The sequence below is a fragment of the Balaenoptera acutorostrata genome, chromosome 3 (genome assembly GCF_949987535.1).
Source record: "Balaenoptera acutorostrata chromosome 3, mBalAcu1.1, whole genome shotgun sequence".
In the NCBI taxonomy this organism is placed as follows: domain Eukaryota; kingdom Metazoa; phylum Chordata; class Mammalia; order Artiodactyla; family Balaenopteridae; genus Balaenoptera; species Balaenoptera acutorostrata.
The window spans coordinates 34,855,089-34,879,211 of record NC_080066.1 but is presented as its reverse complement, the minus strand read 5'-3'; the positions used below and the strand labels follow the sequence as shown (position 1 = coordinate 34,879,211).

Sequence of the window (24,123 nt, the reverse complement as noted above, 5' to 3'; positions counted from 1 at the left end):
GGCCTTCTTCTGGCGTCCCATTCCTAGAGATCAGAGGCCTATTGGAATGCGGTGTAGCGTGACAAGTGTATGGTCCCTCCCCTTCTGGGAAGAGAGACAAACACACCCAGTAGGTGAGATCCGTGGGGCATATCCAGGCACATGGCCTGCTGGCTGCGGCCCTGAGAGCCACAGGGCTATGACTCCCTAATCTACAGCAACCATACACAAGTGGGGGGGGTCTGTTTCCGGGGGGTCTCTTTGGGTCCAGCCACTTTAGGCCATCATTTCAAAAAACCTCAGTCCTTGACCTCCATGCAGGGTGACCCCAAATCATAGGCAAGCCAGACAGCTGATCCAATTACAGAAGACTCACCCCACGTGTCTGCCCTTGTCCTGAATCTTAGGAGTGGCCTGATCGTATTGTAATGTTCTCTTTCAGCATACAAAACTCAGTCCTCCCTGCTAAGCACCCCAAAATGAGGTGGCGGCCCTTAAAGATTTCACAGTGCTTAATTACTTCATATCAATAATCAGTTTAGTAATGACCAGAGTAACTAAAATTTACTGAGAGCTTACCATACTGTTTACCCAACTATCTATCTGTATTAATTAGTCAGGATACTTGGGTTGGAGGTAACAAAATCCCCAGGGTTTACTGGTTCCTTTAACTGGGAGGGTTGAGCATTAAGCTGGCTTCAGGCTCAATTGGATCCGGGTGTCAAACATCTTCAGGATTCTCTCTTTCACCTCTCAACTCTATGTCTGTTTGTTGACCTTGTTTTCTCCTACTGCTGACAGGCTTCCTCCATGTGGTAGCTGGAGGAGGAATGCACAGCCACAGAAAATTCCAGGTTAATGGCACTCAGCCAGTGAGCCCCAGGGAAAGAACAGAACTGCCCCTCCCCACTTGACGTTATCTTCACCTTTATGGTCAATGCCTCTTTCACTGGCATATGCGGGGGCTTGGCAGTCATGAGTGTCCAGCCTTCCGTGGTTAACCAAACGTGCACCCCTATTCCTATTTCCATGGTAACTTTTCGCTTTAAATTGTGTCTTTTAAGTTTTCTGTCTCCTCCAACAGACAGTGAGTGCCTTTGGGAGAGGAATGGTGTTTATTCATTTCTGCAGCCCCGGTACCTGACATATAACAGATACTGTACTTGCTTTCTCTTGCTGCATAACAAACTTAGTGGCTTAAAACAACACTCATTTATCATCTCAGTTTCCATGGCTTAGCTGGGTACTCTGCTCAGCGTCTCAATCAAGGTGTCGGCCAGAGCTGACATCTCATCTGAGGCTAGGGGGTCACCTTCCAAGCTCATGTGCCTATTGGCAGAATTCATTTCCTTGAGGTTGTAAGACTGAGGCCCTCTGCTCCCAGAGGCTGCCCACATTTCCCTCCCACATGGCCCTCTCCATAACGAGACTCCTTGCATCTTCAAGGCCAGCAAGAGAGGGGCTCCTGAGCTTTGAATCTCTTTCTCCCGGCAAGATGTGGACTCTGTTTTAAAGAACTCACCTGGGGGGCTTCCCTGGTGGCGCAGTGGTTGAGAATCTGCCTGCCAATGCAGGGGACTCGGGTTCGAGCCCTGGTCTGGGAAGATCCCACATGCCGCGGAGCAACTGGGCCCGTGAGCCACAACTACTGAGCCTGCGCGTCTGGAGCCTGTGCTCCGCAACAAAAGAGGCCACGATAGTGAGAGGCCCGCGCACCGCGATGAAGAGTGGCCCCCGCTTGCCACAACTAGAGAAAGCCCTCTCACAGAAACGAAGACCCAACACAGCCATAAATAAAATAAATAAATAAATTAAAAAAAAAAAAAAAAAAAGAACTCACCTGATTAGGTCAGGCCCACCCAGAATAATCTCCTTTTGATTAATTCAGAGTTAATTGGTCAGAGACCTTAATTACATCTTCTAAATAACTTCACCTTTACCATATAACAGAACCTAATCATGGGAGTGAAATCTTACCAGATTCACAAGTTCAAACACACTCAACAGGAGATTTTATAGGAAATGTACACCAGGAGCAGGAATCCTGGGGGCCATCTCAGAATGCTGCCTATCCTAGGTACTTAATAAACGTTTGTTGAATGTGAATGGATGGATGAATAAGTAAATGGACTGTACTAATGAGTGAATCATGAATGACATGGTAACGGGATTATCTTCCAACACCTACTGCTAATTCTAACCCCAAAGAAAAATCCAGTATAAGTAATGCCATTTAAAAGTAGACGCAGATGAACACTCCTCCCCAAATTCATAAAAAAGTGTGCAGTATTTTCCAATTGCTTGACAGTGCTTAATTACTTCATGTCATGACCTCCTGACCATGACAGATCCAGGAGGTTGTGGCTTGTTCAAGATGAAATGCTCTACCTGCCATGGGTACGTCCTTTTGTGATACAGGTGCCCACAGGAGTTCCACGATGAGGGTACCCTCTTCTACATGCTTAGTTCTGGGGCTGTAGCCAAGAGCTCCCTGGGACATTGAAACATATTTTGGAAAAGCCTGGCCCTGCCCTCAGGCACCTGCAGGAGTACTTGTGTCTGTGTGAGAGCAGAGAGGATTCCATTAGGATTAGGGGACAGCAGGCACCGCAGCATTCCTAAGGAAACACGAGTTTTGCCAATACTTCTCCAGAGCTGCAGATACGTTCATCACCTTTCAGCGAGCAACATAGCTCACATTGCACTCCAGCACTTAATATTCGCCTACGTCTTTTTTTTTTTTTTGTCTGAATTTTCTTTTATTGAAGTATTACAGAAAAGTATACAGATCATAACGGTATGGGATTGTACTGTTCTTGAAACTTTTCTGTAGGGTTGAAAATATATTTATTTTATTATTTTTTTAAAAATTTTTATTGGAGTATAGTTGCTTTACAATGTTGTGTTAGTTTCTGCTGCACAACAAAGTGATGGGCTATGTCTTTAATTTAGAGAAATTTAAAAGATGCAGAAGAGCACAGAGGCCAGAGTGACAAGCACCCATGCGCCCCCTGTGTCAACAGCTATTGAAATTTTATTTGCATCTAGTCATTTTGTTATTATTATTAACGAAAATATGACAGATGTCATCAGAAGCTACTCTAATCCCCACACTTAGTTTCATTCCCCTCAGGCTGCCAAGGCACGTGCCACGCGACACAGCGTGTGTCCATTCAGCCAACTGTTTATAGCTATACACGTTGTGTGTGTGCATGTGTGTAAATATGTATGTATACACATCCATAAACAATATGTAAGTATGTCTTACTTAAGTAAATGCTATTATACTGCACATATTGTACATATTTATGTTTTGGAGGTCTGTTGAAGAAATATGCAGATCAAGCTCACTTGTTATATCTGCTACGTAGTATTTCACCATTTGAATAAACTACACGATATTTATCCATTTCTTACTGATGGACGTTGAAGTCATTTCCACTTCTTTGCAGCTAAAAGTAATGTTGCACTAAACATCTTTTATACAGCTCTATGGTACATGTGCTCGTGTTGACTTAGAAGTGGATACTGGTAACTTTTATTTTTTTCTTCTTTTTAAAATTTTTATTGAAATATAGTTGATTTACAATGTTGTGTTAGTTTCAGGTGTACAGCTATATGTGATTCAGTTATACACACACACACACATACATATATATTCTTTATTAGATTCTTTTCCATTATAGGTTATTACAAGCTATTGAGTATAGTGTCTGTGCTATACAGTAGGTTCTTTTTGATTATCTATTTTATATGTAGTAGTGTGTATATTTTAATCCCAAACTCCTAATTTATCCCTCTACCCCTTTCCCTTTATGGTAACCGTAAGTTTCTTCTCTACATCTGTGAGTCTATTTCTCTTCTGTAAATAAGTTCGTTTGTATGATTATTTTAGATTCCACATATAAGCGATATCATATGATGTTTTTCTTTCTCTGTCTGCCTCTCTGTCTGCCTCTGTCTACAAATGAACTTATCTACAAGACAGAAATAGAGTTACAGATGTAGAAAATAAACTTATGGTTACCAGGGGTAAGGGGGGAGGGATAAATTAGGAATTTGGGATTAACAGATACACACTACTAGACATAAAATAGATAAACAACAAGGACCTACTGTATAGCACAGGGAACTCTACTCAACAGCTTGTAATAACCTATAATGGAAAATATTCTGAATCGCTGTGCTGTACACCTGACACTAACACAACATTGTAAATTAACTATACTATAATCAAAAAAACCCACAAAACTTCTCAAAAAAAAGCAGTCTGGGGCTTCCCTGGTGGCGCAGTGGTTGAGAATCTGCCTGCTAATGCAGGGGACACGGGTTCGAGCCCTGGTCTGGGAAGATCCCACATGCCGCGGAGCAACTAGGCCCGTGAGCCACAACTACTGAGCCTGTGTGTCTACAGCCTGTGCTCTGCAACAAGAGAGGCCGCGATAGTGAGAGGCCCGTGCACCACGATGAAGCGTGGCCCCCGCTTGCCACAACTAGAGAAAGCCCTTGCACAGAAATGAAGACCCAACACAGCCAAAAATAAATAAATAAATAAATTTTTTAAATTACAAAAAAAAAAAAAAAAAAAAGCAGTCTGGTAAATATCTTAGCAACTTAAGGATGATTCTCTCTGTCACTCTTGTTTCTGAATTCGTGAATGCCAGGAAACTCAGAAAAAAGTTTTCTACACGCCTCTAGAAGACTAACTCCCCTAGTCTGAGGTAGTAATCCTGTTTTCCTGCCACTCTGTATGTGTGTGTTTTTGTGTTTTCCTCCTTTTTAGAGTTTGTAGGTTATTGTGTATGTGTTTTAATCTTTACCCATTTCATGGTAACCACTGCATATCCTTATAGGAAGTAGGAATCGGTAAAGCATGAGTATACATGTGACCTGCAGAAATAGAAACTGGGCGTGGTGTTTGCCATAGTTCTGCCACTTACTAGCTGTGTGGCCTTGGACACCCCACGTGATCCTCAGTTTCTTAACCTATAAAGTGGGGATAGATGTCTCTACCTGTGAGGGTTAAATGGCACAATACAGGTAAAGTGCTTAGGACAGTGGCTTGCCAGTGAATACATAAATACATGTATGCTTACAGACTCGATTCACCTAGCAGCTGCCTGAGCTAACTAAGTAAACACACATAGAGTTCTTCATCAGTGACTAGGTAGAAAGCAAATACTCCATTCAGGAGCTTTCAGGATTGGAGCACTTGGACACTTGGGCCCATCCCCTTGATGGTCTGGCGGTGGTTTTGGGTTTAGATCGCTAAATAAAAAAAGAGCGACCCCAAACTGGGCTGAGCAGCTCTGTGGGCAGCTCCCACCCTCCCCGGCTCTAGCCAGATGCTCTCCCTGCCCTGTCCTGGCCTCCAGAGGCAAAACAGATCAGAGGCCTGCCTACAGCTGTCCCAACTTCACCCGTCTCCTGCTGCCAGTGTGTACTGGCCTCAGGGATAAACAGTTTGCTTCTCCAAATATTTCATATATACCCAGGACTGGCATTTTCTGGCAGCAAAGATTAAAGTCTCTTATAATGCTAGAAAAATTTTAAAACCCATGCTCCATTTTGTAAGTATAAAAATCTCTTAAACATTCGATGTCTAACAAAAGTCGCTTTCTACAGCAAGACTAACTTTCCTGCAGCTTTGTTTTCATAGTGTGTTATCCCCAAACAAAATTCTAATAGGTTCCAGACTGAGAGGGTACGGAGCTGCAGCTTTCTAGAAATATTCTGCATTGAATTTTTTAATGACGCTTTTTATTTGTTTAATAAATTTTTTAAAAAATTATTTATTTATTTATATTTTTAACTTTGGGGCATGTTGGGTCTCCATTGCTGCATGTGGGCTATCTCTAGTTGAAGCAAGCGGGGGCCACTCTTCCTTGAGGTGCGCGGGCTTCTCATTGTGGTGGCTTCTCTTGTTGCGGAGCACCGGCCCTAGGCGCGCGGGCTTCAGTAGTCGTGGCACACGGGCTCAGCAGTTGTGGCTCGCAGGCTCTAGAGCACAGGCTCGGTAGTTGCGGCGCACGGGCTTAGTTGCTGCGCGGCATGTGGGATCTTCCTGGACCAGGGCTCGAACCCGTGTCTCCTGCATTGGCAGACAGATTCTTAACCACTGTGCCACCAGGGAAGTCCCAATAACGCTTTTTAAATTTAAGAAAACCTACATGTTAGTAATTAATATATTAAGCAGTATATGATGATATAAAATGAAAAAGAAGTGTCCTGTGGCATTACCCCCTCCTGTTAACAGTTTATTCTATACCTTTCTAGAAGTGAATATTCCAAACCTATAGTACATATATAAACATACATAACATATATGTAAATATAAAAATATAATCATATATAAGCACATCTCTAGTTATTTCTCTTTCTCACTCAAGATATATATTTATGATATATGATATATATCATACTATGATATTATATATAAATATTTATTTACTGTATACCAAGCACCATTCTCATTGCTATTCATTCATTAAATCCTTTAACCCACATGTCAACCCTATGAGTTAGTACTACTATTTTTCTCATTTTCCAAATGAGGATGCAAAGGTCTGGGATGGTCAGTTATTCACCAAGGTCACAGCTAGTAAATGGTGACACTGGGATTTGAACCAGGGCACTCTGACTTGAGCCCTGACTCTTATTCTTATCTACAGTACTGCTGTCCTTCAATTTACATTTTTAAAATATATATAGTGTATATTTTTCCTGTTAGTACACATATAAACATTTTATTTGGTGGGGTAAGAATTTAAATAATTTTAAGTTATTTTAAAGTTAAGTTTGAAAATACCATTTGTTTCCTTCATAGACACTGAATTGCTCTTGATTAAAACCGTCCACTCATATCCGTTCATACTTCTAGTTCCCTAGGCTTTATTGAGCATTTCCTGTCTGTTCCAGCCCCACCTTTTTTCATCTGGGCCACACTATATTAATGGCTACATAATAATCGAATAAATGGATATCCTGTAACTTTGTTTAATCTATTGACAAACACTAGGTTGTTTCCAGTTGCAAGATCAATCTTATACATCTCTGTGCAGGAGTTGCTGGGTCAGAAAACAAGTAAATTAAAATTTTTTTTTTTTTTTTTTAATGAGGATCTTGAATCAGATGCGTATGTTTTGATTGATTGATTGATTGATTGATTTTGGCTGTGTTGGGTCTTCGTTTCTGTGCGAGGGCTTTCTCCAGTTGTGGCAAGCGGGGGCCACTCTTCATCGCGATGCGCGGGCCTCTCTCGTTGCGGAGCACAGGCTCCAGACGCGCAGGCTCAGCAGTTGTGGCTCACGGGCCCAGCCGCTCTGCGGCATGTGGGATCTTCCCAGGCCAGGGCTCGAACCCGTGTCCCCTGCATTAGCAGGCAGATTCTCAACCACTGCGCCACCAGGGAAGCCCTAAATTAAAATTTTAATACATATTATTTTGCTCCCAGAAGGTTACATAAATTTACACTCTCACCCACAGAGTGTAAAAACAACTGTATAAAGTTGTGTAAAAACAACTGTTTCTCCATACACTCACCAACATGGAATTAACCGCCGTCAGATTTGTCAGCCTCTTGTTTGTCCTTTGTTTGTCCTCTGAAGGACAAACCTCTTCAGATCTGTCCCTCAGATAGGTGTAAAAAGTGTCCCCTTGTTTTAATTTGTAATTCCCTAACTATGAGGGTGGTTCTGCATCTTCTCATATCCTTGTTAGCTATGCTAATTTTTTCTGCAAAGTGTCTGTTCATATCTGATGGGTTCTTTTTGTCTGTTGGGTTATTTGAAAATGACTTAGTGATTTGTAAGAGCACTTGGTACATTAAGAAAACTTCCTTTTAGTTAAAATATGCTCTAATTTTTCCCTCAGACTATGATCTGACTTTTTATGAGATTTTGATGTGCTTAATTTTTTAGCCATGGTTAACTTATTGGTCCTTTTTTTTTTTTTAATGGCTCCAAGTTACATCCACATGCATTTCTTCACTTGCCTATCACAGTGGCATGGGGAGACATTCATTATGGTCCCATTTCACCTACAAGCAAACAGGCTAAGTGACTTGCTCAAAAGCACACGACAAAGTGTGGGTGAAACCAGGTCTAGAACTTGGACTCCCTAATTCCCCATCCGGCTTCTTAACACCTGGCAGCCCATCACATCTTCCAAAAAGGGGTTTCAAGTAGTCATTTTCTTTACACCATTTTTTTTCAAACCTTTAAATGAAATAATAAGCACACACAACAGAAAATACAAACTGATCTCAGTGCTGACCTTTTCAAATATTTAGTTGGTTATAGCGCTGAAGAGGAGGATAGGATAGGAGGCTGGAGGGATGTGACCCCCCCACTCACCCTCCAAGGTAGATGCCACCCAGAGGCACAGAACCCTGCGACCTCTTATCTGGAGCCCAGCTCTCTCCCAGATGCCAGCGTATTCCACTGTCTCCCGGACATCACATAGAGGTCTTTCAGGCACCTCCAACTGAACATGCCCAGAACTGAACGCACCATGTTCCCCCTCCAGCCTGTCTTGTCCCCAGCTCAGCTAAGCCACCCATGGCTCAAGCCAGAAGGTGGGAGTCACGATGATTCCTGCTCCTCCGGCCTCCACCATCTGTCACAGAGATCTCTACGTTCTACCTTCTAAGCACTTTACGAGGGGTCCTCTTCTCTCCACCCCCACCACCCAGCCCCTGCTCCAGACCACCTCCATCTCTCCCACTATCGCTGCAGCTTCCTAACGGGCCTCCCAGTCTCTACGCTCATTCCCTCTTGCACACCTGCAACAGCCGCCCTAAAAAGGTATTTCGGATGGAAATTTCTCCGTCGTCCAGCCTGGCTGAAAGCCTCTGTGCATTCAAGACAGAGCTCCACGCTCCTTATACAAGTCTACGACGTTGCCCACGACCTGGCCCGGCCCACTTGGCTCTCCACCACTGGCCTCAAGTTCCGGCGTCCCAAGCCCCTCCTTGAGCTGGGACAGGCGAAAAGCAGGTCCTGCAGGACCTACGGGGAGCGCCTTGGACCCCTCGGGGCGAAGGGCGTCCTGCAGTGACCGGCCGGTGGATCTCCGGCCCTGCCAATCTCAGAGCGAGGCGGGGTCTGTCTGACGGTCTAGGCCAATCCTAGAGCGGGGGCGGGACTGGGCCTGGGCTCCTCTGCTGGCCCGGGCTTTCCGGCCTCCCATAGCTAAGTGCCCGGCCGCCACCGCACCCCGCACCTGCTCCCCAGCAACCTCGCGCAGCTCTCGGCGCAATGGACCCGGCGTTGGCCGCGCAGATAAGCGAGGCGGTGGCGGAGAAGATGCTTCAGTACCGGCGAGACGAGTCAGGATGGAAGATTTGCCGGGAAGGCGTGAGTGAGGAGCTGGGCAGGAAGGGGTCGAAGGGCCTTTGCTCCGTGGGGCCGGGGTTCCAGAAGCCCCCAGGCTGCCCCTCTCCTGGAGGTTTTCTGCGTTCCATCCTCCGGCCTGTTTTGCACACAATGACGCCCCCCCCCCCAGAGATAAGTATCCGCCCCTTTCTTTGAAAGACTTGGCCAAGGTCACCTGGCTGGTAAATGATTAGAATGGAACCGGAAGCATCAGGCTCCAAAGCCTTTACTCCGTTCTTTGGAGCAGGAGCCCCTCTCTGCGTTCCCAGGAGGGTGGCAGAGGGATGGTGCTGCTCACTGGACACTTAGGATTTTTAACAAACAGACCAAAATTGCCCGAGGAAACAAGGTGCATGGTGGTTTTTAAGGTGGTTTGAAAACTCCCCAGCGCTCTTCAAGTCAGCCACATAAGATCCCTTTGTCCATCACATCCTCCTGGGGGCAGCTTTGTCCTGGACCAGTCCCCACTCTGCTACATGTCAGTTGGGTACCTTGGCGATTTGCATCTCTTGGGGCTGTAGACTTTTCTTCCGTAAAACAGGGGATTGGGCCTGGTGATCTCCCAAGGGCCATTCTAGCTCTAAAATTTTGCGATTCTGTGCCTTTTGACAGAACGGAGTTTCAGTTTCCTGGAGGCCGTCTGTGGAGTTTCCAGGGAACCTGTAAGTGCACCCCTTGTTCAAAGCTTGTCAAAGGTGCCACACCTTTCCTGCTATTTCTGCGGGTTTGCTTCCTAAGAGACGCCAGTCAACCCTAGCACCTGGAATCAACTTGCCAGTTATCTTCCAGAAAAGTTTCCGTGTTTAACTACATCATTTCCTCAAACTATATTCTTCTGAAAGCTTGCCGTCCGTCCATTTCTGCAGGCCTGAGGGGAGGTGAGCTGGTAAATGTCAGCCCCTTATCTGCAAGGCTGTCTTAACAGTGACAGACATGACTTCTAGTCCTTATATGTAATCCCAGGATAAACCAGTTTGATGCCTTGGGGTCACATTCCTCTTTGTGCTCCAGGTACCGAGGAGAAGGCATTGTGAATGGGACACCAGAGCAGGTGTGGGACTGTGTGAAACCACTTGCTGGGACCCTACGAGATAAGTGGGATGAGAATGTGAACAGTTTTGAAATTATCGAAAGCATCACTGATGTAAGTCTTTCCAAGCACTGTTATCGCTAGACAGTAAGCTGACTCTGTTCCCTCTGCGGGGGGGTCAGTGATACCTTTAGGCAAGAGGAGTACACTGTGAGCCCCTGATGCCCAGCAAACAGGTTGCCCACTGCTTGACACTCAAACCCAGCCTCGGCCCAGGTACAGGTAGGCAACAATGAGACCCAGAGAGGTAGAGCTGCCCTAAACAGAGCTGAGAGAACATAGCAGCGGATGATGAAAGCAGGAGTGCAGAGTGAACATGAGCTCTGAGGATGCTGAAGCAGTGCCTGGGTTGGACACATCAGCTCTAGTTTGAAGTATTGCCCGTTTCTGGGACCATGGTAATGAATTGAGTCCTGGCCAAAGAGTCAGGATTCTCTGCCAGCTGTGACGCTGTGCCAGGTGGCAGATGCCGGATGACAGTTGCTCCACTGGTAAAATGTGTGGTATCTACTCTAGCGCTGCCCAGGAGGACTTTCTGCTATGATGGAAATATTCTACAACAGCGCTGTTCAATACTGTAGCCACTAGCCCCACGTGGCCACAGAGCATTTGAAAGGTGTCTAGTTTGAAGAAATAAATTGCTAATTTTATTTAATTTTCATGACTCGATGTAAATTTAAATAGCCACATGGAACTAGTGGCTACCATATTGGGCAACAAAGATCTAGTTTGTCCTGCCCTGGGATCCTCTGTAGTATTAAGTATCCACCTCCTTTTGATTATAGAAGTTAAGGAGAAAAAAACAAACAAAACATAGCCAAAACAAATTAAAAAGTTGCCCTGGGGAAATGTTGCCAGCTTCTTTTGATTTGAATGGTGCCTTGATTTTGACATCTGTGGACATGGTACCCTCTTGGGTGTTTCTATAGATGGTGCTGTGAAACCTCAAGCCGTAGTTCTTTACTGGTCAATCCGTAGGACCCAAGTGTTCTTAACCTTGACCAAGAATTCACATTTCAGTTCATTATCACAAATTATGTCAGTGTTTCCTGAAGGGTGGGGCACATAATGTTGGGGCACTAGGTGATACAGTGTAATAGGTCTTTAACAGTCAAAGCTGAAATTGAATCACGCATAGCGAGGTCACCCCATTTCAAATCTTCTTCAATCTCTCTGATAACTTGAAGGGAAAAGTCTGGGATAGGTGCTAATGTGCCTTTGACACCTGTTTAACACTTGTGAATCTCCATTATAACAAACAGACAGCTGGCCTCAGGCTCAGAATTAGAACCCAAAAATCCCTTGTGTGTGTGTATATGTATACATATATATATATATTTGCAGTTGTCTTTTATTTATGCCAAGTGGTACCTTTTTTTCATTTCCAGTAGTTAAATAGCCTCCTTTTTAAAATAAGTTTTAAAAAGTGACCACATTTAGATAAAAATATTAAGTGAATAACAGGATAGATGCTACTAGAGATAGGAAAAAATTGTGAAGATAGTATACAAATAATTATACACAAATGCTTGAAGTTGAGGAAACATGGGTTAATGCCCTTTGAAAGAAACATAATGGAAACGTAATAACAGAATGACAGCATGATTTTGACAAATCTCAAATATCCTAATTCAAAGATTGATAGATAGTAGATGGATGGATGGATGGATGGATGAGATACAGAGCCATGCCACAAGTTTGTGGCAGTTATAACACGTGCTGCCGCTTTCAGCATTTCTTACCAATATGTTCTCTTCATCTTGTTCTCCAGACACTCTCCTTCAGGATTGATGCGTTTTGTAGCAATAATCAGGAGTGGAAGCTGTAGAGTTATTTTTTTTTAAATCTCATCACTTCTGCCATTCCTACTACAAACTACTAGAATTCAGAAAAGGCAAAATTACCTTGTTTCTAGCAACAAGCTTTGGCCTTTGAAAAGAATATATGCTTTAAGAGAGGGGAAAACATGGAAATTCTAATTCCAGTGTGCAGTGCCGTGGTTAAATATTGAAATCAGCATCCCTCAGTGTCCCCTTGGCTCCCTGGGGGATTTTACACCCTAGGACAGTGTATGATTGGAAGATTCCAGATGGGTGGGGTATGTGGCACCTTTTTCAGGTGGGAAAGGGAAACCTGCATGAAGGTGCAGGCTGTTCTCAGGCAGGTCATTCTAGGAAGGACACGTGGAAGATGAGCTATCTGGAAACTGATTCCCAGTGCTCCCAGAGCCCACTGGAAAGTTCTCAAGTGCCCCCAGGGATTGCACGCCCACCTGGAAGACTCATACCCAGGGTCAGACTTTTCTCAGCCACACACGGTGCCCCGAGTCTTAATAGCCAAAGAAGCAAGAGACCTTCTCGCCTGCTCCCCAGAGGTCTCCCCAGGACTGTCCCATCCTCGGGCCTGACCTGTACCTTGTGACCTTGAAAGGACTGGGGTCCTGCTGGAGGAGGGGAATCATGAGATAAAGCATGAGGTGGGTTTGAAGGGCACTTGGCTTGTAAAGTGGGAGAATGGACTTGGTGGGATATTCTGAGATGGAGTGCAGTTCAAGGGGTGCTCCCTCCCAGGGCTGGGGCTGGGAGAAACCAGAAAGCTGCCCAGGACACACATTTAAGGAGGCACTGCTCTCAGGGTTAAGCAAGTACTGGGTCGGCCTTAGGAAGGAATGGCCTCTCTTGCCTCACCCTACTCCTGGCCCTGTTCAAGCCTCATCTCCACCCTGAGCTTTGTGGTGAATTCCTTCATCTCTCCAAGCCTCAGTTTCCTCACCTGTCAAATGGGTTCATGAAACCTATTTCTCAGTTGCAAAGGACCACTGAGAGCTTTGTCGAGCCAGGCTCTTAACTACGTGCTCAATTAATGGCAACTCTCATGATCTTTTGAGACATAAGCTCAGAGTGGTCCTGATCAGCCATGGGCAGCCCGTGTCACAACCCTAGATTCTAAGAGCTGGGTGTGTTGCCATGACCCTTGGCCCGTCCAGGAAAGTTCATTCTAGACCCTCCAGGTCACAGCGCCACCCTGCTGTCAGTTCTATTCCCATTTTCTAGACCCTGGGGTATTGGAACAGGTTGGATGAGCTCCGAGTCGAGTTGGGTTGGGGAGCAGATGCGCGGCCATCAGACGCAGCTGGATCCCCCTTTGCTCTGACAGACACAGTGCGTCAGCAGAACCACCACCCCCTCGGCCGTCATGAAGCTCATCTCTCCCAGAGACTTTGTGGACCTGGTGCTGGTCAAGACGTATGAGGATGGGACCATCAGTTCCAATGGTGAGTGACGGCAGGGCTGCTGCAAAGCCTTCGTGGGACGCTGGGCTCTGTCTCCTCCACACCCGCCCAGCTCCTCAAGGAAAGCCGACCAGCTGGAAATCCCTGGAGCACTCACAGCCTGGGTCCCTTTTTCTTTTTTTTTTTCTTTTTTAGCACCTTTAATTATTATTTATTTATTTATTTTTGGTCTGTGTTGGGTCTTCGTTTCTGTGCGAGGGCTTCCTCTAGCTGCGGCAAGCGGGGGCCACTCTTCATCGCGGTGCGCGGGCCTCTCATTATCGTGGCCTCTCTTGTTGTGGAGCACAGGTTCCAGACGCGCAGGCTCAGTAGTTGTGGCTCACGGGCCTAGCTGCTCTGCGGCATGTGGGATCTTCCCAGACCAGGGCTCGAACCCGTGTCCCCTGCATTGGCAGGCAGATTCTCAACCACTGCACCACCAGGGAAGCCCTGGGTCCCTTTTTCTGTGCCAGCCTCCCCTTGTCATGTTTGGGGAGATTCTGTGCCAAGGAGGTCTGAGATGGGAGAGTCCACACACTAGTAATTTTAGTTATAAATCACAGATTTCGTCAGCACCCCATTTTCATCCCTGCTGAGGCGCATAGTTTGTACCCTAGACATGCGGGGTATGGTTTGGCTTCAGGGAACCCCAGGGTGCGGTGATTCCCTGCACCCACAGGGCACCTTCCCAAGAGGGCTGTGGGGCTGTCCGCTCCCCTCCTTCCCGCGAGGAGCAGAGTTCCTGCCTCTGCACTTTCTGTGGTGCCTCCCACTGAAAGCCACGGCGCCTGCCACTCCTCTGAATCTTCCACATGGGGGTAGGTCGTGTGTCCATCCACACCTCCCTCGGCTGCGATTTGAGAGGGGTCCCTTCGTTCTCCTGCCCCCAAGCCTCATAGTCTGAAATGTTCTTTTCTCTAATATTCCAGCAGGCTTGGGGAAGCTGTGGACATGAGTGTGTGTGTGTGAGCACGAGTGTGTGTGAACGTGTGTGTGAGTGTGAGGGACAGGGGGGTGGCAGTAGGAAGAGCTCAGGGCCAAGTGGCAGGGTCGTCCTCTGACGCCTGGGCTCCAGGTGATTGGTCTGTACCCACCGTGAGTGCCCGGTAAGGCCCTTCAGCGGCAGTGGCCCAACTGCCCGAAGTTGTAGCTCACTGACCATCTTTCTCTGTCTTCCAGCTACCAGCGTGGAGCATCTGTTATGTCCCCCAAAGCCAGGTTACGTGAGAGGATTTAACCATCCTTGCGGTTGCTTCTGTGGACCTCTGCCAGGGTAAGGATAACCTCTTGGATTGAATGATGTGCCCAGACCTAACTGTGGCTTAACTGAGGACATTCTACTCAATGGCAACATTAATGATGATTCGCAGTAATAAAAATGCCTCACCACTCTGTAGGCCTTGATGTTACAGAACCCTATACATACACATTGGTGACGTAACACGCCAAAGTTCTAGGCACTTGGGAAAGAATTGTGGTGAGGTGTCATTATTTCTGATGTGGGGATCCCTCCCTCCGGCCCCAGGCAAGCTGGGCAAATGTCACGGTCGCATTTAGCAAATGAGGAAACTGAGGCTCGGGGAAGTTAGGTGGTCTGTGCAGGGTCCCAGGCTGGCCGTGCGGGCCCTGGGCACCAAGTCTTCTCCTCCGTGTTCTGAGTGCTCTCCACCAGCCTGGAGCAGCCAAGAGCTTAGCTAGCCTCACCCCGCATCCCACACGGTGCTCTTCACCCCTCACTGAAGAATGGGGTGGAGATGCTCAGGGCTAAAGGGCGATTCTCAGAGCACACCGTGGGTCAGCCCCAGAACTGAGCTCAGAAATGGTTCTGGCCCCATTTTCTCGCAGGTCATGGCCAGGTTCTTTTTGTTTTTTTGGGTTTTTGTTTTTGGCTTCACCGAGCAGCATGAGGGATCTTAGTTCCCTGACCAGGGATCGAACCCACGCCCCTTGCAGTGGAAGCGTGGAGTCTTAACCACTGGACCACCGGGGCCAGGTTTTTACCAGGAGCTTTCCGTGTAATAATAACCTGAAGGTCAGTGGTTTATCCTGGGAACTACTCAAGTTGACAAAGAAAGAAACTGTACCTGAGGGTCTGTCCCTGTCACCCTGCAACCCACAAACAGACACCAGCAGGGGAAACATCGATGCTGTCACCGCACAATCCCAGGAGAAGGGTTTTGGTGCCATAGCATTGTACCGAAAACCCGCATCCCACACCTCCACGTAACACTTCCGACTAAGCTGGCTTTTCACACATCTTGTGGCAGACTTCTGTTAAACGTAGCAAAACGTTATGAGTTTGAAAATAATAGCATAGCTGCAATCCAACACAGCTCCCCTCACCATGCGCGTGCGTGCGCACACACACACACACACACACACACACACACAGAGGAATTTTCAGAATAAGAGTCAGAGCACTTTCCCCTTAGGGGCTGAATTCCGTGGATATCTTCCTTGGGGAGAACGCACAATATGATGAGTATCATTATGCCTCATTCCAGATAGCAATAGTTGATTGCACAGACTTTGTAGCTGGGTCACTTAGCGCCAGAAAGATCCCACAAAACCCAGCTAGTGTGGAGGTTTTTTTCTTAAGACATTTTTAAAACATTTTTTATTATATATGTTACAAATATTTCTTCCCAAGATGTTCCATATATATATATATATATATCTTGTTTTATCTTTTGGCTGCACCACACAGCATGTGGGATCTTAGTTCCCCCACCAGGGATGGAACCTGCCTCCGCTGCAGTGGAAGCGTGGGGTCTTAACCCCTGGACCACCAGGGAAGTCCCTAGTGTGGAGGTTTTGACTCAGCTCGCTTGAAAGCATTTTACGTGGATCTGAAACCTGTGACAATGATGGTTCCCATCACTCTATGAATATAGGCCTGTTCTAGGTGCTATGGATTCAAGAAATGATACTAATCGTGACAGGAACAGCAGCAAATGTTTATACATCACTCCTGTGTGTCAGGCACTCTTCTATTCTTTATATTTTATAATTTAACTCATTTTTATTCTTATAACAATTCTAAGGTACTGTTATTACCTTCATTTTTTATATGAGGACTCTGGGCACAGAGAGGTTATCTAACTTACTCAAGATCACACAGCAAGGAGCTGGTCAAGCTATAGCATCTGACTCCAAAATCTATGCTCTTAATCTAGATATTGACCCCTCAAAACAGATAAGCCTTCTTGGAACTTAGATTCTAGTGGGAGCAAGGTAGACAGACAAAACACAAGCACCATAATTATATCAGATGTACATGCTTGTAATGATCGATTTTAAATGATATGGAGAAAACTGAAACCAGATAAAGGTGCCGGGGAGGGATGGGGGAGCTAGACATCTGGGGGGTCACCAAAGGCCCCCGTGATAGGACGTTTGACCAAAGCACAGCACAGGGAGCCTTGGGGATGGAAGGGGGCTGGGGGGAGTGCGTGCCTGGCAGAGGGATAAGCAGGTCCATAGTCCCTGAGGTGGGGGCAGGCAAGGGGCATTTAGGGAATGGCACGGAGGCCATTGTGCCAGATGGCAGTGAGCAGGGGGAAGGCAAGGAGATCCGGTCACCGAGGTAGCAGGGCCCACACCTTGGAGTCGTGGGCGCTGTGCTCGGAATCGAACGGGGAGCTGGTGGGGAGTCTGGAGCAGGATGTGCTCTGGGCTGGGTGTCCAGTGCTGTGATGCCTCTGGAGTGGGCGAGGTTGTGAGCCAGGGCAAGGGCACTAATTAGAGGTGAGGCATGGTGGTGCCTGAGTCGAGTGGCTGCAGCGGACAGGGCAGAGCTGTCGGGCTCTGCTTGTTCTCCAGGCGGGGGGGCTGGTGTTTGTAGCAGGGGCAGCATAATCACATCGTGAATGCAGCCCTGCTCTGTGCCCAGCGAGTCTGCTGAGTGCCCTGCACATGTTATCTCACGAATCCTTACAACAAGGACCGGTGGCGGACGCCGTTATCTAGCCCAGCCTTCTCCATGGGGAGACCAGGTGATTCCAACATCGCTCTGAGCCCCCCTTTGCCCGCTCTGTTAATGACGTCCAAGCGAGAAGCGCTCTTCACCGTGACCACTCTGTAAGGTACCGAGTTTGCCTCTTCCACCCGGCCTGTTGCGTGTTTACCCCCTACCAAGCCCCGTCCTCACCCGGAGGAAAGCATGGTCCCGAGCAGACTTTCTCCCTCACCTGTTCAGGCCAAATAGGACAGCACTGAGAAGTATGGGGGCTTGAGTGAGCCCAGGGCAGGAGGAGCAGGGAGAAGAGAGAAGGTCCCAGCACAGGTGGAGGGGCTGGGGGCTGGTGAGCAAGGAACAGAGTCCGATGATGCTGAGGCTTTGGGATGGAAGGCAGTCTGTGCCCCCCGAACCCCGAGTTCAGGCTCTGTGCAGAGAAGGCATGAGCAGAGTAGAGAAGCCTGCCCAGCCAGTGCCGTCCTGCACTGTCGTTCATCTGCTGGCCCCCGGCCCTGTCTGTGCATCTGGGAGGGAGGGCGGGGTTCTAAAGGGTCTCCACTTCTCAGCCCTTGACCTCCAGGATGTCAGGAAACACTTGATGGGCAGGTGCAATGCTCCGTGGGGTTCCTGATGAGACTCTGAGGCTGCTGACAGCTCCACTCAAATGAAACGCCAAATGGTCCCCGCAAAGCCCGTGCCTTTGTGGTCCTGGCAATTGGGAAGTTTGTGACACTGAAGACCCCTGGTCCCTACCAAGTTGGGTCCCGTCTCCTCCCGTGCATGCCCCTCACTGAATCTGACTCTCGCTGGTGGGCTTCACTGCCCTTGTGCCCCTGAGCAGGAGGCCAGTACGTCTGCAGCCCAGGGAGGTCCGCTGAGTTGCTAGGTTGGTGAGCGGACCCTGCCTCTCGACTTCAGCACGGGTCTGTGCCATGTTCCACGTTGTGGCCTCCCTCGGGGCTTCTGCCACCCCAGCCGAAGCCCCTTCTCATGTGCGCGAGTTATGTGTCAGGTCTCTAAGTCAGCCATTCTCACATTTTTGGTCTGAGGCTCCAGTACACTCTTAAATATTATTCAGGGCATCAAAGCGCTTTTGTTCATGTGGATTATATCCATCAGTATTTACTATATTTGAAATTAAAACCGGGACATTTAAAAAACATTTATTTTAAAATAATGATAATACGTGTATTATACATTCACATAAATATTTTTGTGAAAAGTAACCATATTTTTCAAAAGAGGAAAAATAGTGAAGAGTGACCCTGTTTGACATTTTGAGAAATCTCTTTAATGTCAGGTTTAACAGAAGCTCATATCTGCTTCTGCATTCAGTCTGTTGTGATATCACACGTCATGTAGCCTCTGGAAACCTCCCCCGGAAGCTGCTGACAGCTCCATTCAAATAAAATGCTCAGTGGTCTCCACGAAGCCCATGCCTTCATGGTCCTGGCCAAGGTAAAACTTGTGAGAATGAAGTACACGCTGAGAGAATGGGAGTGGAAAAGGCAAATCACATCTTAGTGCTGTGACGAAAATAGCTCTGACCTTGCAGACCCCTTGAAAGGGTGTTAGGAACCCCCAGGAGCTGCCAGGCCATTTGGAGAACCGCTGCCCTAAATGGACAGAGGGCAGCATCATGTCTGTTCCTCCCAGGACCCGGTACAGGAGTGAGTTCTCTGAAAGCCTTTGCCGAGTGAATCGGGCACAGGGAACGAATGACCCTCCTGGGCTGGAAGTGGGGGTTCGTCGTCGCTCAATGGCCTGGTGGGGCCATGGAAGCATCCACGAGAGGACCCGCTTCCATCCTGAAAAGAAGCAGGTCCAGAGGGACGCCCTGGGCAGTGAACCCAGCGAAACCCCTGAGTCTGGGCCATTTCCCTGGGCGGGCTTTCTGCTCCAGACACATAACAGCCCTGGCCTTGCTTTCACAGGGAGCCTGACAAGACCAGCCTGGTCACGTTCTTCCAGACCGACCTCAGCGGTTACCTTCCGCAGGGCGTGGTGGACTCCTTCTTTCCCCGCAGCATGGCCGGGTTTTACGCCAACCTCCAGAAAGCAGTGAAGAAATTCTACGGCTGACATCCTGGCTGGTGGGCCGAGAACTGCCATGACTCGTGCAGAGCTGCCATTGTTGGGACGCAGCTGGAGAGCCTGGGAGAACACGGGCTTCTTTGGGACTGCTCTACCTTTGGAACCCACCAATGACCAGTTCATCTCCAGGGACATCAGCCAGAGGCAGCCCCGGCCCCTCCTGCTCCTCCTTCCACTTGGGCGGGGCTGCCGTTACCCAAGCACCCCTCCTCCAGCAGGGTGCCCCCCAAGCCCCCCCCGGCCACCGGACAGGGACTCTGCCCGGGCACCGTGCGATGCTCTCGGGTCCAAAGCCTTTCTGTGCCGATCACTCTCAGAGACCATGTTTCCCCGTTTGTCGAGAAGAATCACCATCAATCCCGAAAACCTGGCTCAGCCCCTTGGTGGCATTCGAGCTCTCAGTCCTGTGCCACAGATCCCCGGATGTGTGTTTCTGATACCGTGCCAGACTCTCCCCCTTAAAAGACGTCAGCCTGGCAAAATGATGCTTAAAAATGAGATAAGCATTCAGGAAAAAACACTTCCAGTACTCCTTTTGTTGTCTCTTCTATTCAAATCATTTTTCTCTCTTTTTCCCCTGCATGAGTTAAATTTCAGGCGCCCCAGTGAAACCTGGCAGTTTGAATCTGCCCAGGCAGCGCTCTGGAATTGATTCTGGGCTCAGGGCACCTACAAGGGGAACTTGGAGGAGAACTTGTTCTGTTATAGAAGATGGAGTAGGAGTCCTCTGGCCTCCAGGACCTGGTGAGCCCGTACTGCTGTCAGCGGGAAGGACGGAAGAGCAGATGCCCCACCCCCAGCAGTGCTGGCTAAAATCCCCCCCAGGCTCTGCTGCAAGATGAAACGACCCCAAACGGGCTATGCCCAGCCCGGTGCATCATCGGAACCAGGGAGCACGGCCTTGCCACCTGGAAGGGGCTTCAGCGGGCACACGACTCCCTTTCCTTCACTCCGGTCAGGGCCACACAGTCCTGTGTGGAATTCTCCAACATTCCCTCACAAGCTCCTCCATGGGCCCACCAACTTGCTGGTGAGGGAGGCCCCACGTGTGTTTGACCAGAGTGCACTCGTATTGCAGTTTCTCAGGTTACTAGCAGAAAATTTCCGGAGTCCTCAGCCTTTGCGCCTCCAGATGGAAAACATTCCCCTTGTATCAGAGTATCTTGCTTCCCCACCTTTGAGTCCTGGGGTGCCTGTCTTCTGAATGTGCCGAGGTCTGAGCAAGCTTTAAAACGTGAAAGCTCAGTGTCAGGGGGTTAGAAAGCCTTTCTGGGCTCTAACGCAGCTGCAGATCCCACAATCATGCCATGAAGATCATCCAGCTAACTCCCTCTTCTCATCAAGAAATCTTCACAGGACTCTTATATGTTTTTAGATTTCACTCATTCATTCGCCAAGTACTTAATGGGTCCTTACCTTGTGCCAGACGTCGTTCTGTATCAACTCATCACGATTTGATCTCCCAAAACCCAGCCGATTCTGGGCACGCCAGCCCAGGAGCCCCAGGAAGGTGGTGGTCTTACCAAGATGGCACCACCTGTGCTGCCCCATCTGGCCAGGAGGGGAGGTCAGCCTCCCAAGAACACGTCTCACTGGGCCCACTGCATGGACCGCGCCTGCACCGCTCCTACGTGCATCTGCTGGCAGTGGGTTAAACTGGTTTGAGCACTGGACCAAGAGTCAGAAAACGTGCAAGTGGTCCCATCCCTGCCAGTTAGAAAGGATGCCCTCGGACAGTCACTTAACACTCCTGTGCTTTGGCTTCCTGTCTTTAAAGAAAATCTGGGGGCATGAATACCAGTCCTGGGGTAGCCTGCTTAAGAGTCCATGCAAATGAGACGATGATGGTGAATCAGTGAGATGCTGTACAAAGCCAGGAACGAGGGCTGCCTGGGAGAGACTCTTGGATGGACTCATTTCCCTGGGGAGTTAAAGTAGATCCGGGATTGTTGTTTGTGTGTTTGCGGTGTTGGGGATGACTGGAATCATTGTTTGCAAAGGCACTGTTTTCTCTGCCTGTTGTCAGATCTGAAGAAGGTGACCAAGGCGCACTAAACCTCACCTGTAAACTGCAGCATCATGACGCTCAAATGGATGAGCTTACGTTTTAAGACCTTCTTGCTGATTTTTTTTTTTTTAATAAATTTATTTATGTATTTTTTTGGCTGTGTTGGGTCTTCGTTGCTGCGCGCAGGCTTTCTCTAGTTGCAGCGAGCGTTGCAGTGTGCGGGCTTCTCATTGCGGTGGCTTCTCGTTGCGGAGTACGGGCTCTAGGCGTGCGGGCTTCAGTAGTTGTGGCGCACGGGCTCTAGAGCGCAGCCTTCAGTAGTTGTGGCGCACGGGCTTAGTTGCTCCGTGGCGTGTGGGATCTTCCCGGACCAGAGCTCAAACCCGTGTCCCCTGCATTGGCAGGCGGATTCTTAAACCACTGCGCCACCAGGGAAGTCCCTTTCTTGCTGATTCTTGATTTGAAACTGGAAAGCTGGCAGTGGCAGCGTCCTCAGTGGTTCTATTTGAGCTGGGGGAGAAGGGGGTCTTCAGAGACAGAAGGGGTTCCTGGGAGGGCCTGGGCGCGCCCTGGCTGCATGTGAGTCCTCATACAACCCCACTCACTCACTTGATTCATCTGAGCTCCCAAGGAGGCTTTCTCCGTGTCCCAGGCCCCTGGCTGGCACTGTGCTCCTCCGTGTCACCACCTCCCAGTCCTGATGGAAAGACTCTTTCTCCTTCCCCAGGCTGGTCCGCATTCATCACCTGGCTGGTCCACCTTCATCACCTGGCTGGGCCACCTTCATCGCCTGGCTGCTTGATAAGACTCAAAACAGTAACCCGGTTATAGGAAACATCACTGTGTGCAGACGTGAGACTGCGGGGGCGAGGGGTGTGCCCGCTGAATCCCATGGCCTGGGTGCCCGGCCCTGGACAGGCACACAGTAAGATCCGGTAGGGTGGGTGTTGAATGGGGTCATACCTTTCGTTGTCAGACCATGTTCAAATTCAGCATTTCTCTTAAATCTAAGGAGCTGACACAAATGGTTATCTCCAAGTTCTTGTCTCCTCTAGAGCTCGACACAGATGACTCTGAGCACATTATTTCTCAGGAAGAATAGGGCACTGAGCTGGTACCCACTGTGGTGAAGTCACTAAAGGGGCTTGCATGAAGATTATGATTCCCCAGGAGAGTTTTCTAAGAGTTCACGGCCAGGAAACAGATTCTTAGCTTCCTATGTATGGACCCTGGAGAAGCTACTGGATGACATTAAGATGTTCCCTCTGATACTGGCCTGGGAGTAAGTACTTTTTGTGTCGTGTCTGTGGTCCTTGCCGGGTCCTCCCTCGCACCCTTATTCACGGGAGCAGGGGCAGGAGCAGGGCTGACACACTGTCCAGGCCTCGTCAGGGGCTGCCGGGTGTTGCTAATGCATTTCCTTGTCCAGAGCTTGACAATCAGGCATTAAGCGATGACCAAACTTAAAAGCACCTTGGGCTGTTAGTCTCTCCCAGACCACAGAAGAAAGGACTCACTCTCTGTATCATTTACCAGCTGGACAAGTTGCCTCTTATCTCTGGGTCTCAGTACCCTCATCTACACAGTGGGACAATACCACGCTCTGTAGACACTGCTGTGATTACTAAAGACAGTGTCCACTTAACCCAGCACGGTGCTTGGCTCGTGGGAGTTAAATGGCAGCCACTGTGTTGTACTCTCTCAGACTCACGCTAGTCCATTCTGCTGGCATAGCTGAGCACACGTGGAGCTTCCGTTGTTTGCTTACTCGCTCTGCCACCGGGTACCACCCTGGCTAGGAGCACTTCTCCAACCCAACCAAATCCAGTTTTGCAAATGTTTTGTGTGCTAGATCGTATTTTCCAAAAACAGCCCCAGCCATCTTTCCCTTCCCCTTAAACCGGGGCAGGTTTGTGCCAGCTCTGACTGACAGAGCATAGGAGAAGCGACGCTATTTGATGTCAGAGGCAAGGTCTTCAAAAGGATGCAGCTCCTACGTGGCTCTCACACTCTCCGGGGGACACCCAGCTACCATGTTGTGAGGACGCCCAGGCCACAGGGAGAGGCCTCCTGCAACGTGTAGCCCTGCAGCTCCAGCTGAGCTCCCAGCCAGCAGCCAACATCAGCGGCCCGATGTGTGAGTGAGTGAGTGACCCTTCGGGGGGTTCCAGCCTCCGGCCTTTGAGTTGGGCCAGCCGATGTCATGCGGAGCTGGATGAACTGTCCCCCTGCAAATCTGCCACCATTGCAGAGTCATGAGAAAAACAAAGGGTGCTGTTTGGGGTGGATCAAGACACAGTGATAGTCCTTAGAAAATCTGCAAAGCAAAACATGGATTTCATATCCAAT

The 24,123-nt window shown here is 48.5% G+C and overlaps 1 protein-coding gene across 1 annotated transcript; it reads left to right on the top strand.

Annotated features, from left to right (window-relative positions):
- The first annotated feature begins 9,175 nt into the window (after positions 1-9,175).
- STARD5 (StAR related lipid transfer domain containing 5) lies at positions 9,176-21,856 on the top strand. Its single transcript, XM_007194244.2, has 6 exons — positions 9,176-9,335; positions 9,966-10,015; positions 10,365-10,497; positions 13,600-13,717; positions 14,894-14,987; positions 19,607-21,856. The coding sequence occupies exons 1-6, from the start codon at positions 9,237-9,239 to the stop codon at positions 19,752-19,754; spliced, it is 642 nt and encodes a 213-aa protein (XP_007194306.1). The 5' UTR covers positions 9,176-9,236; the 3' UTR covers positions 19,755-21,856.
- The last annotated feature ends 2,267 nt before the right edge of the window (positions 21,857-24,123 follow it).

Bases quoted from the DNA above. Each gene is read 5' to 3' on its own strand.
- STARD5 (XM_007194244.2), top strand. From the start codon at position 9,237: ATGGACCCGGCGTTGGCCGCGCAGATAAGCGAGGCGGTGGCGGAGAAG. The intron at 10,498-13,599 runs GTAAGTCTTTCC...TTGCTCTGACAG, and splicing joins TTATCGAAAGCATCACTGAT to ACACAGTGCGTCAGCAGAAC. The intron at 14,988-19,606 runs GTAAGGATAACC...TTGCTTTCACAG, and splicing joins TTCTGTGGACCTCTGCCAGG to GGAGCCTGACAAGACCAGCC.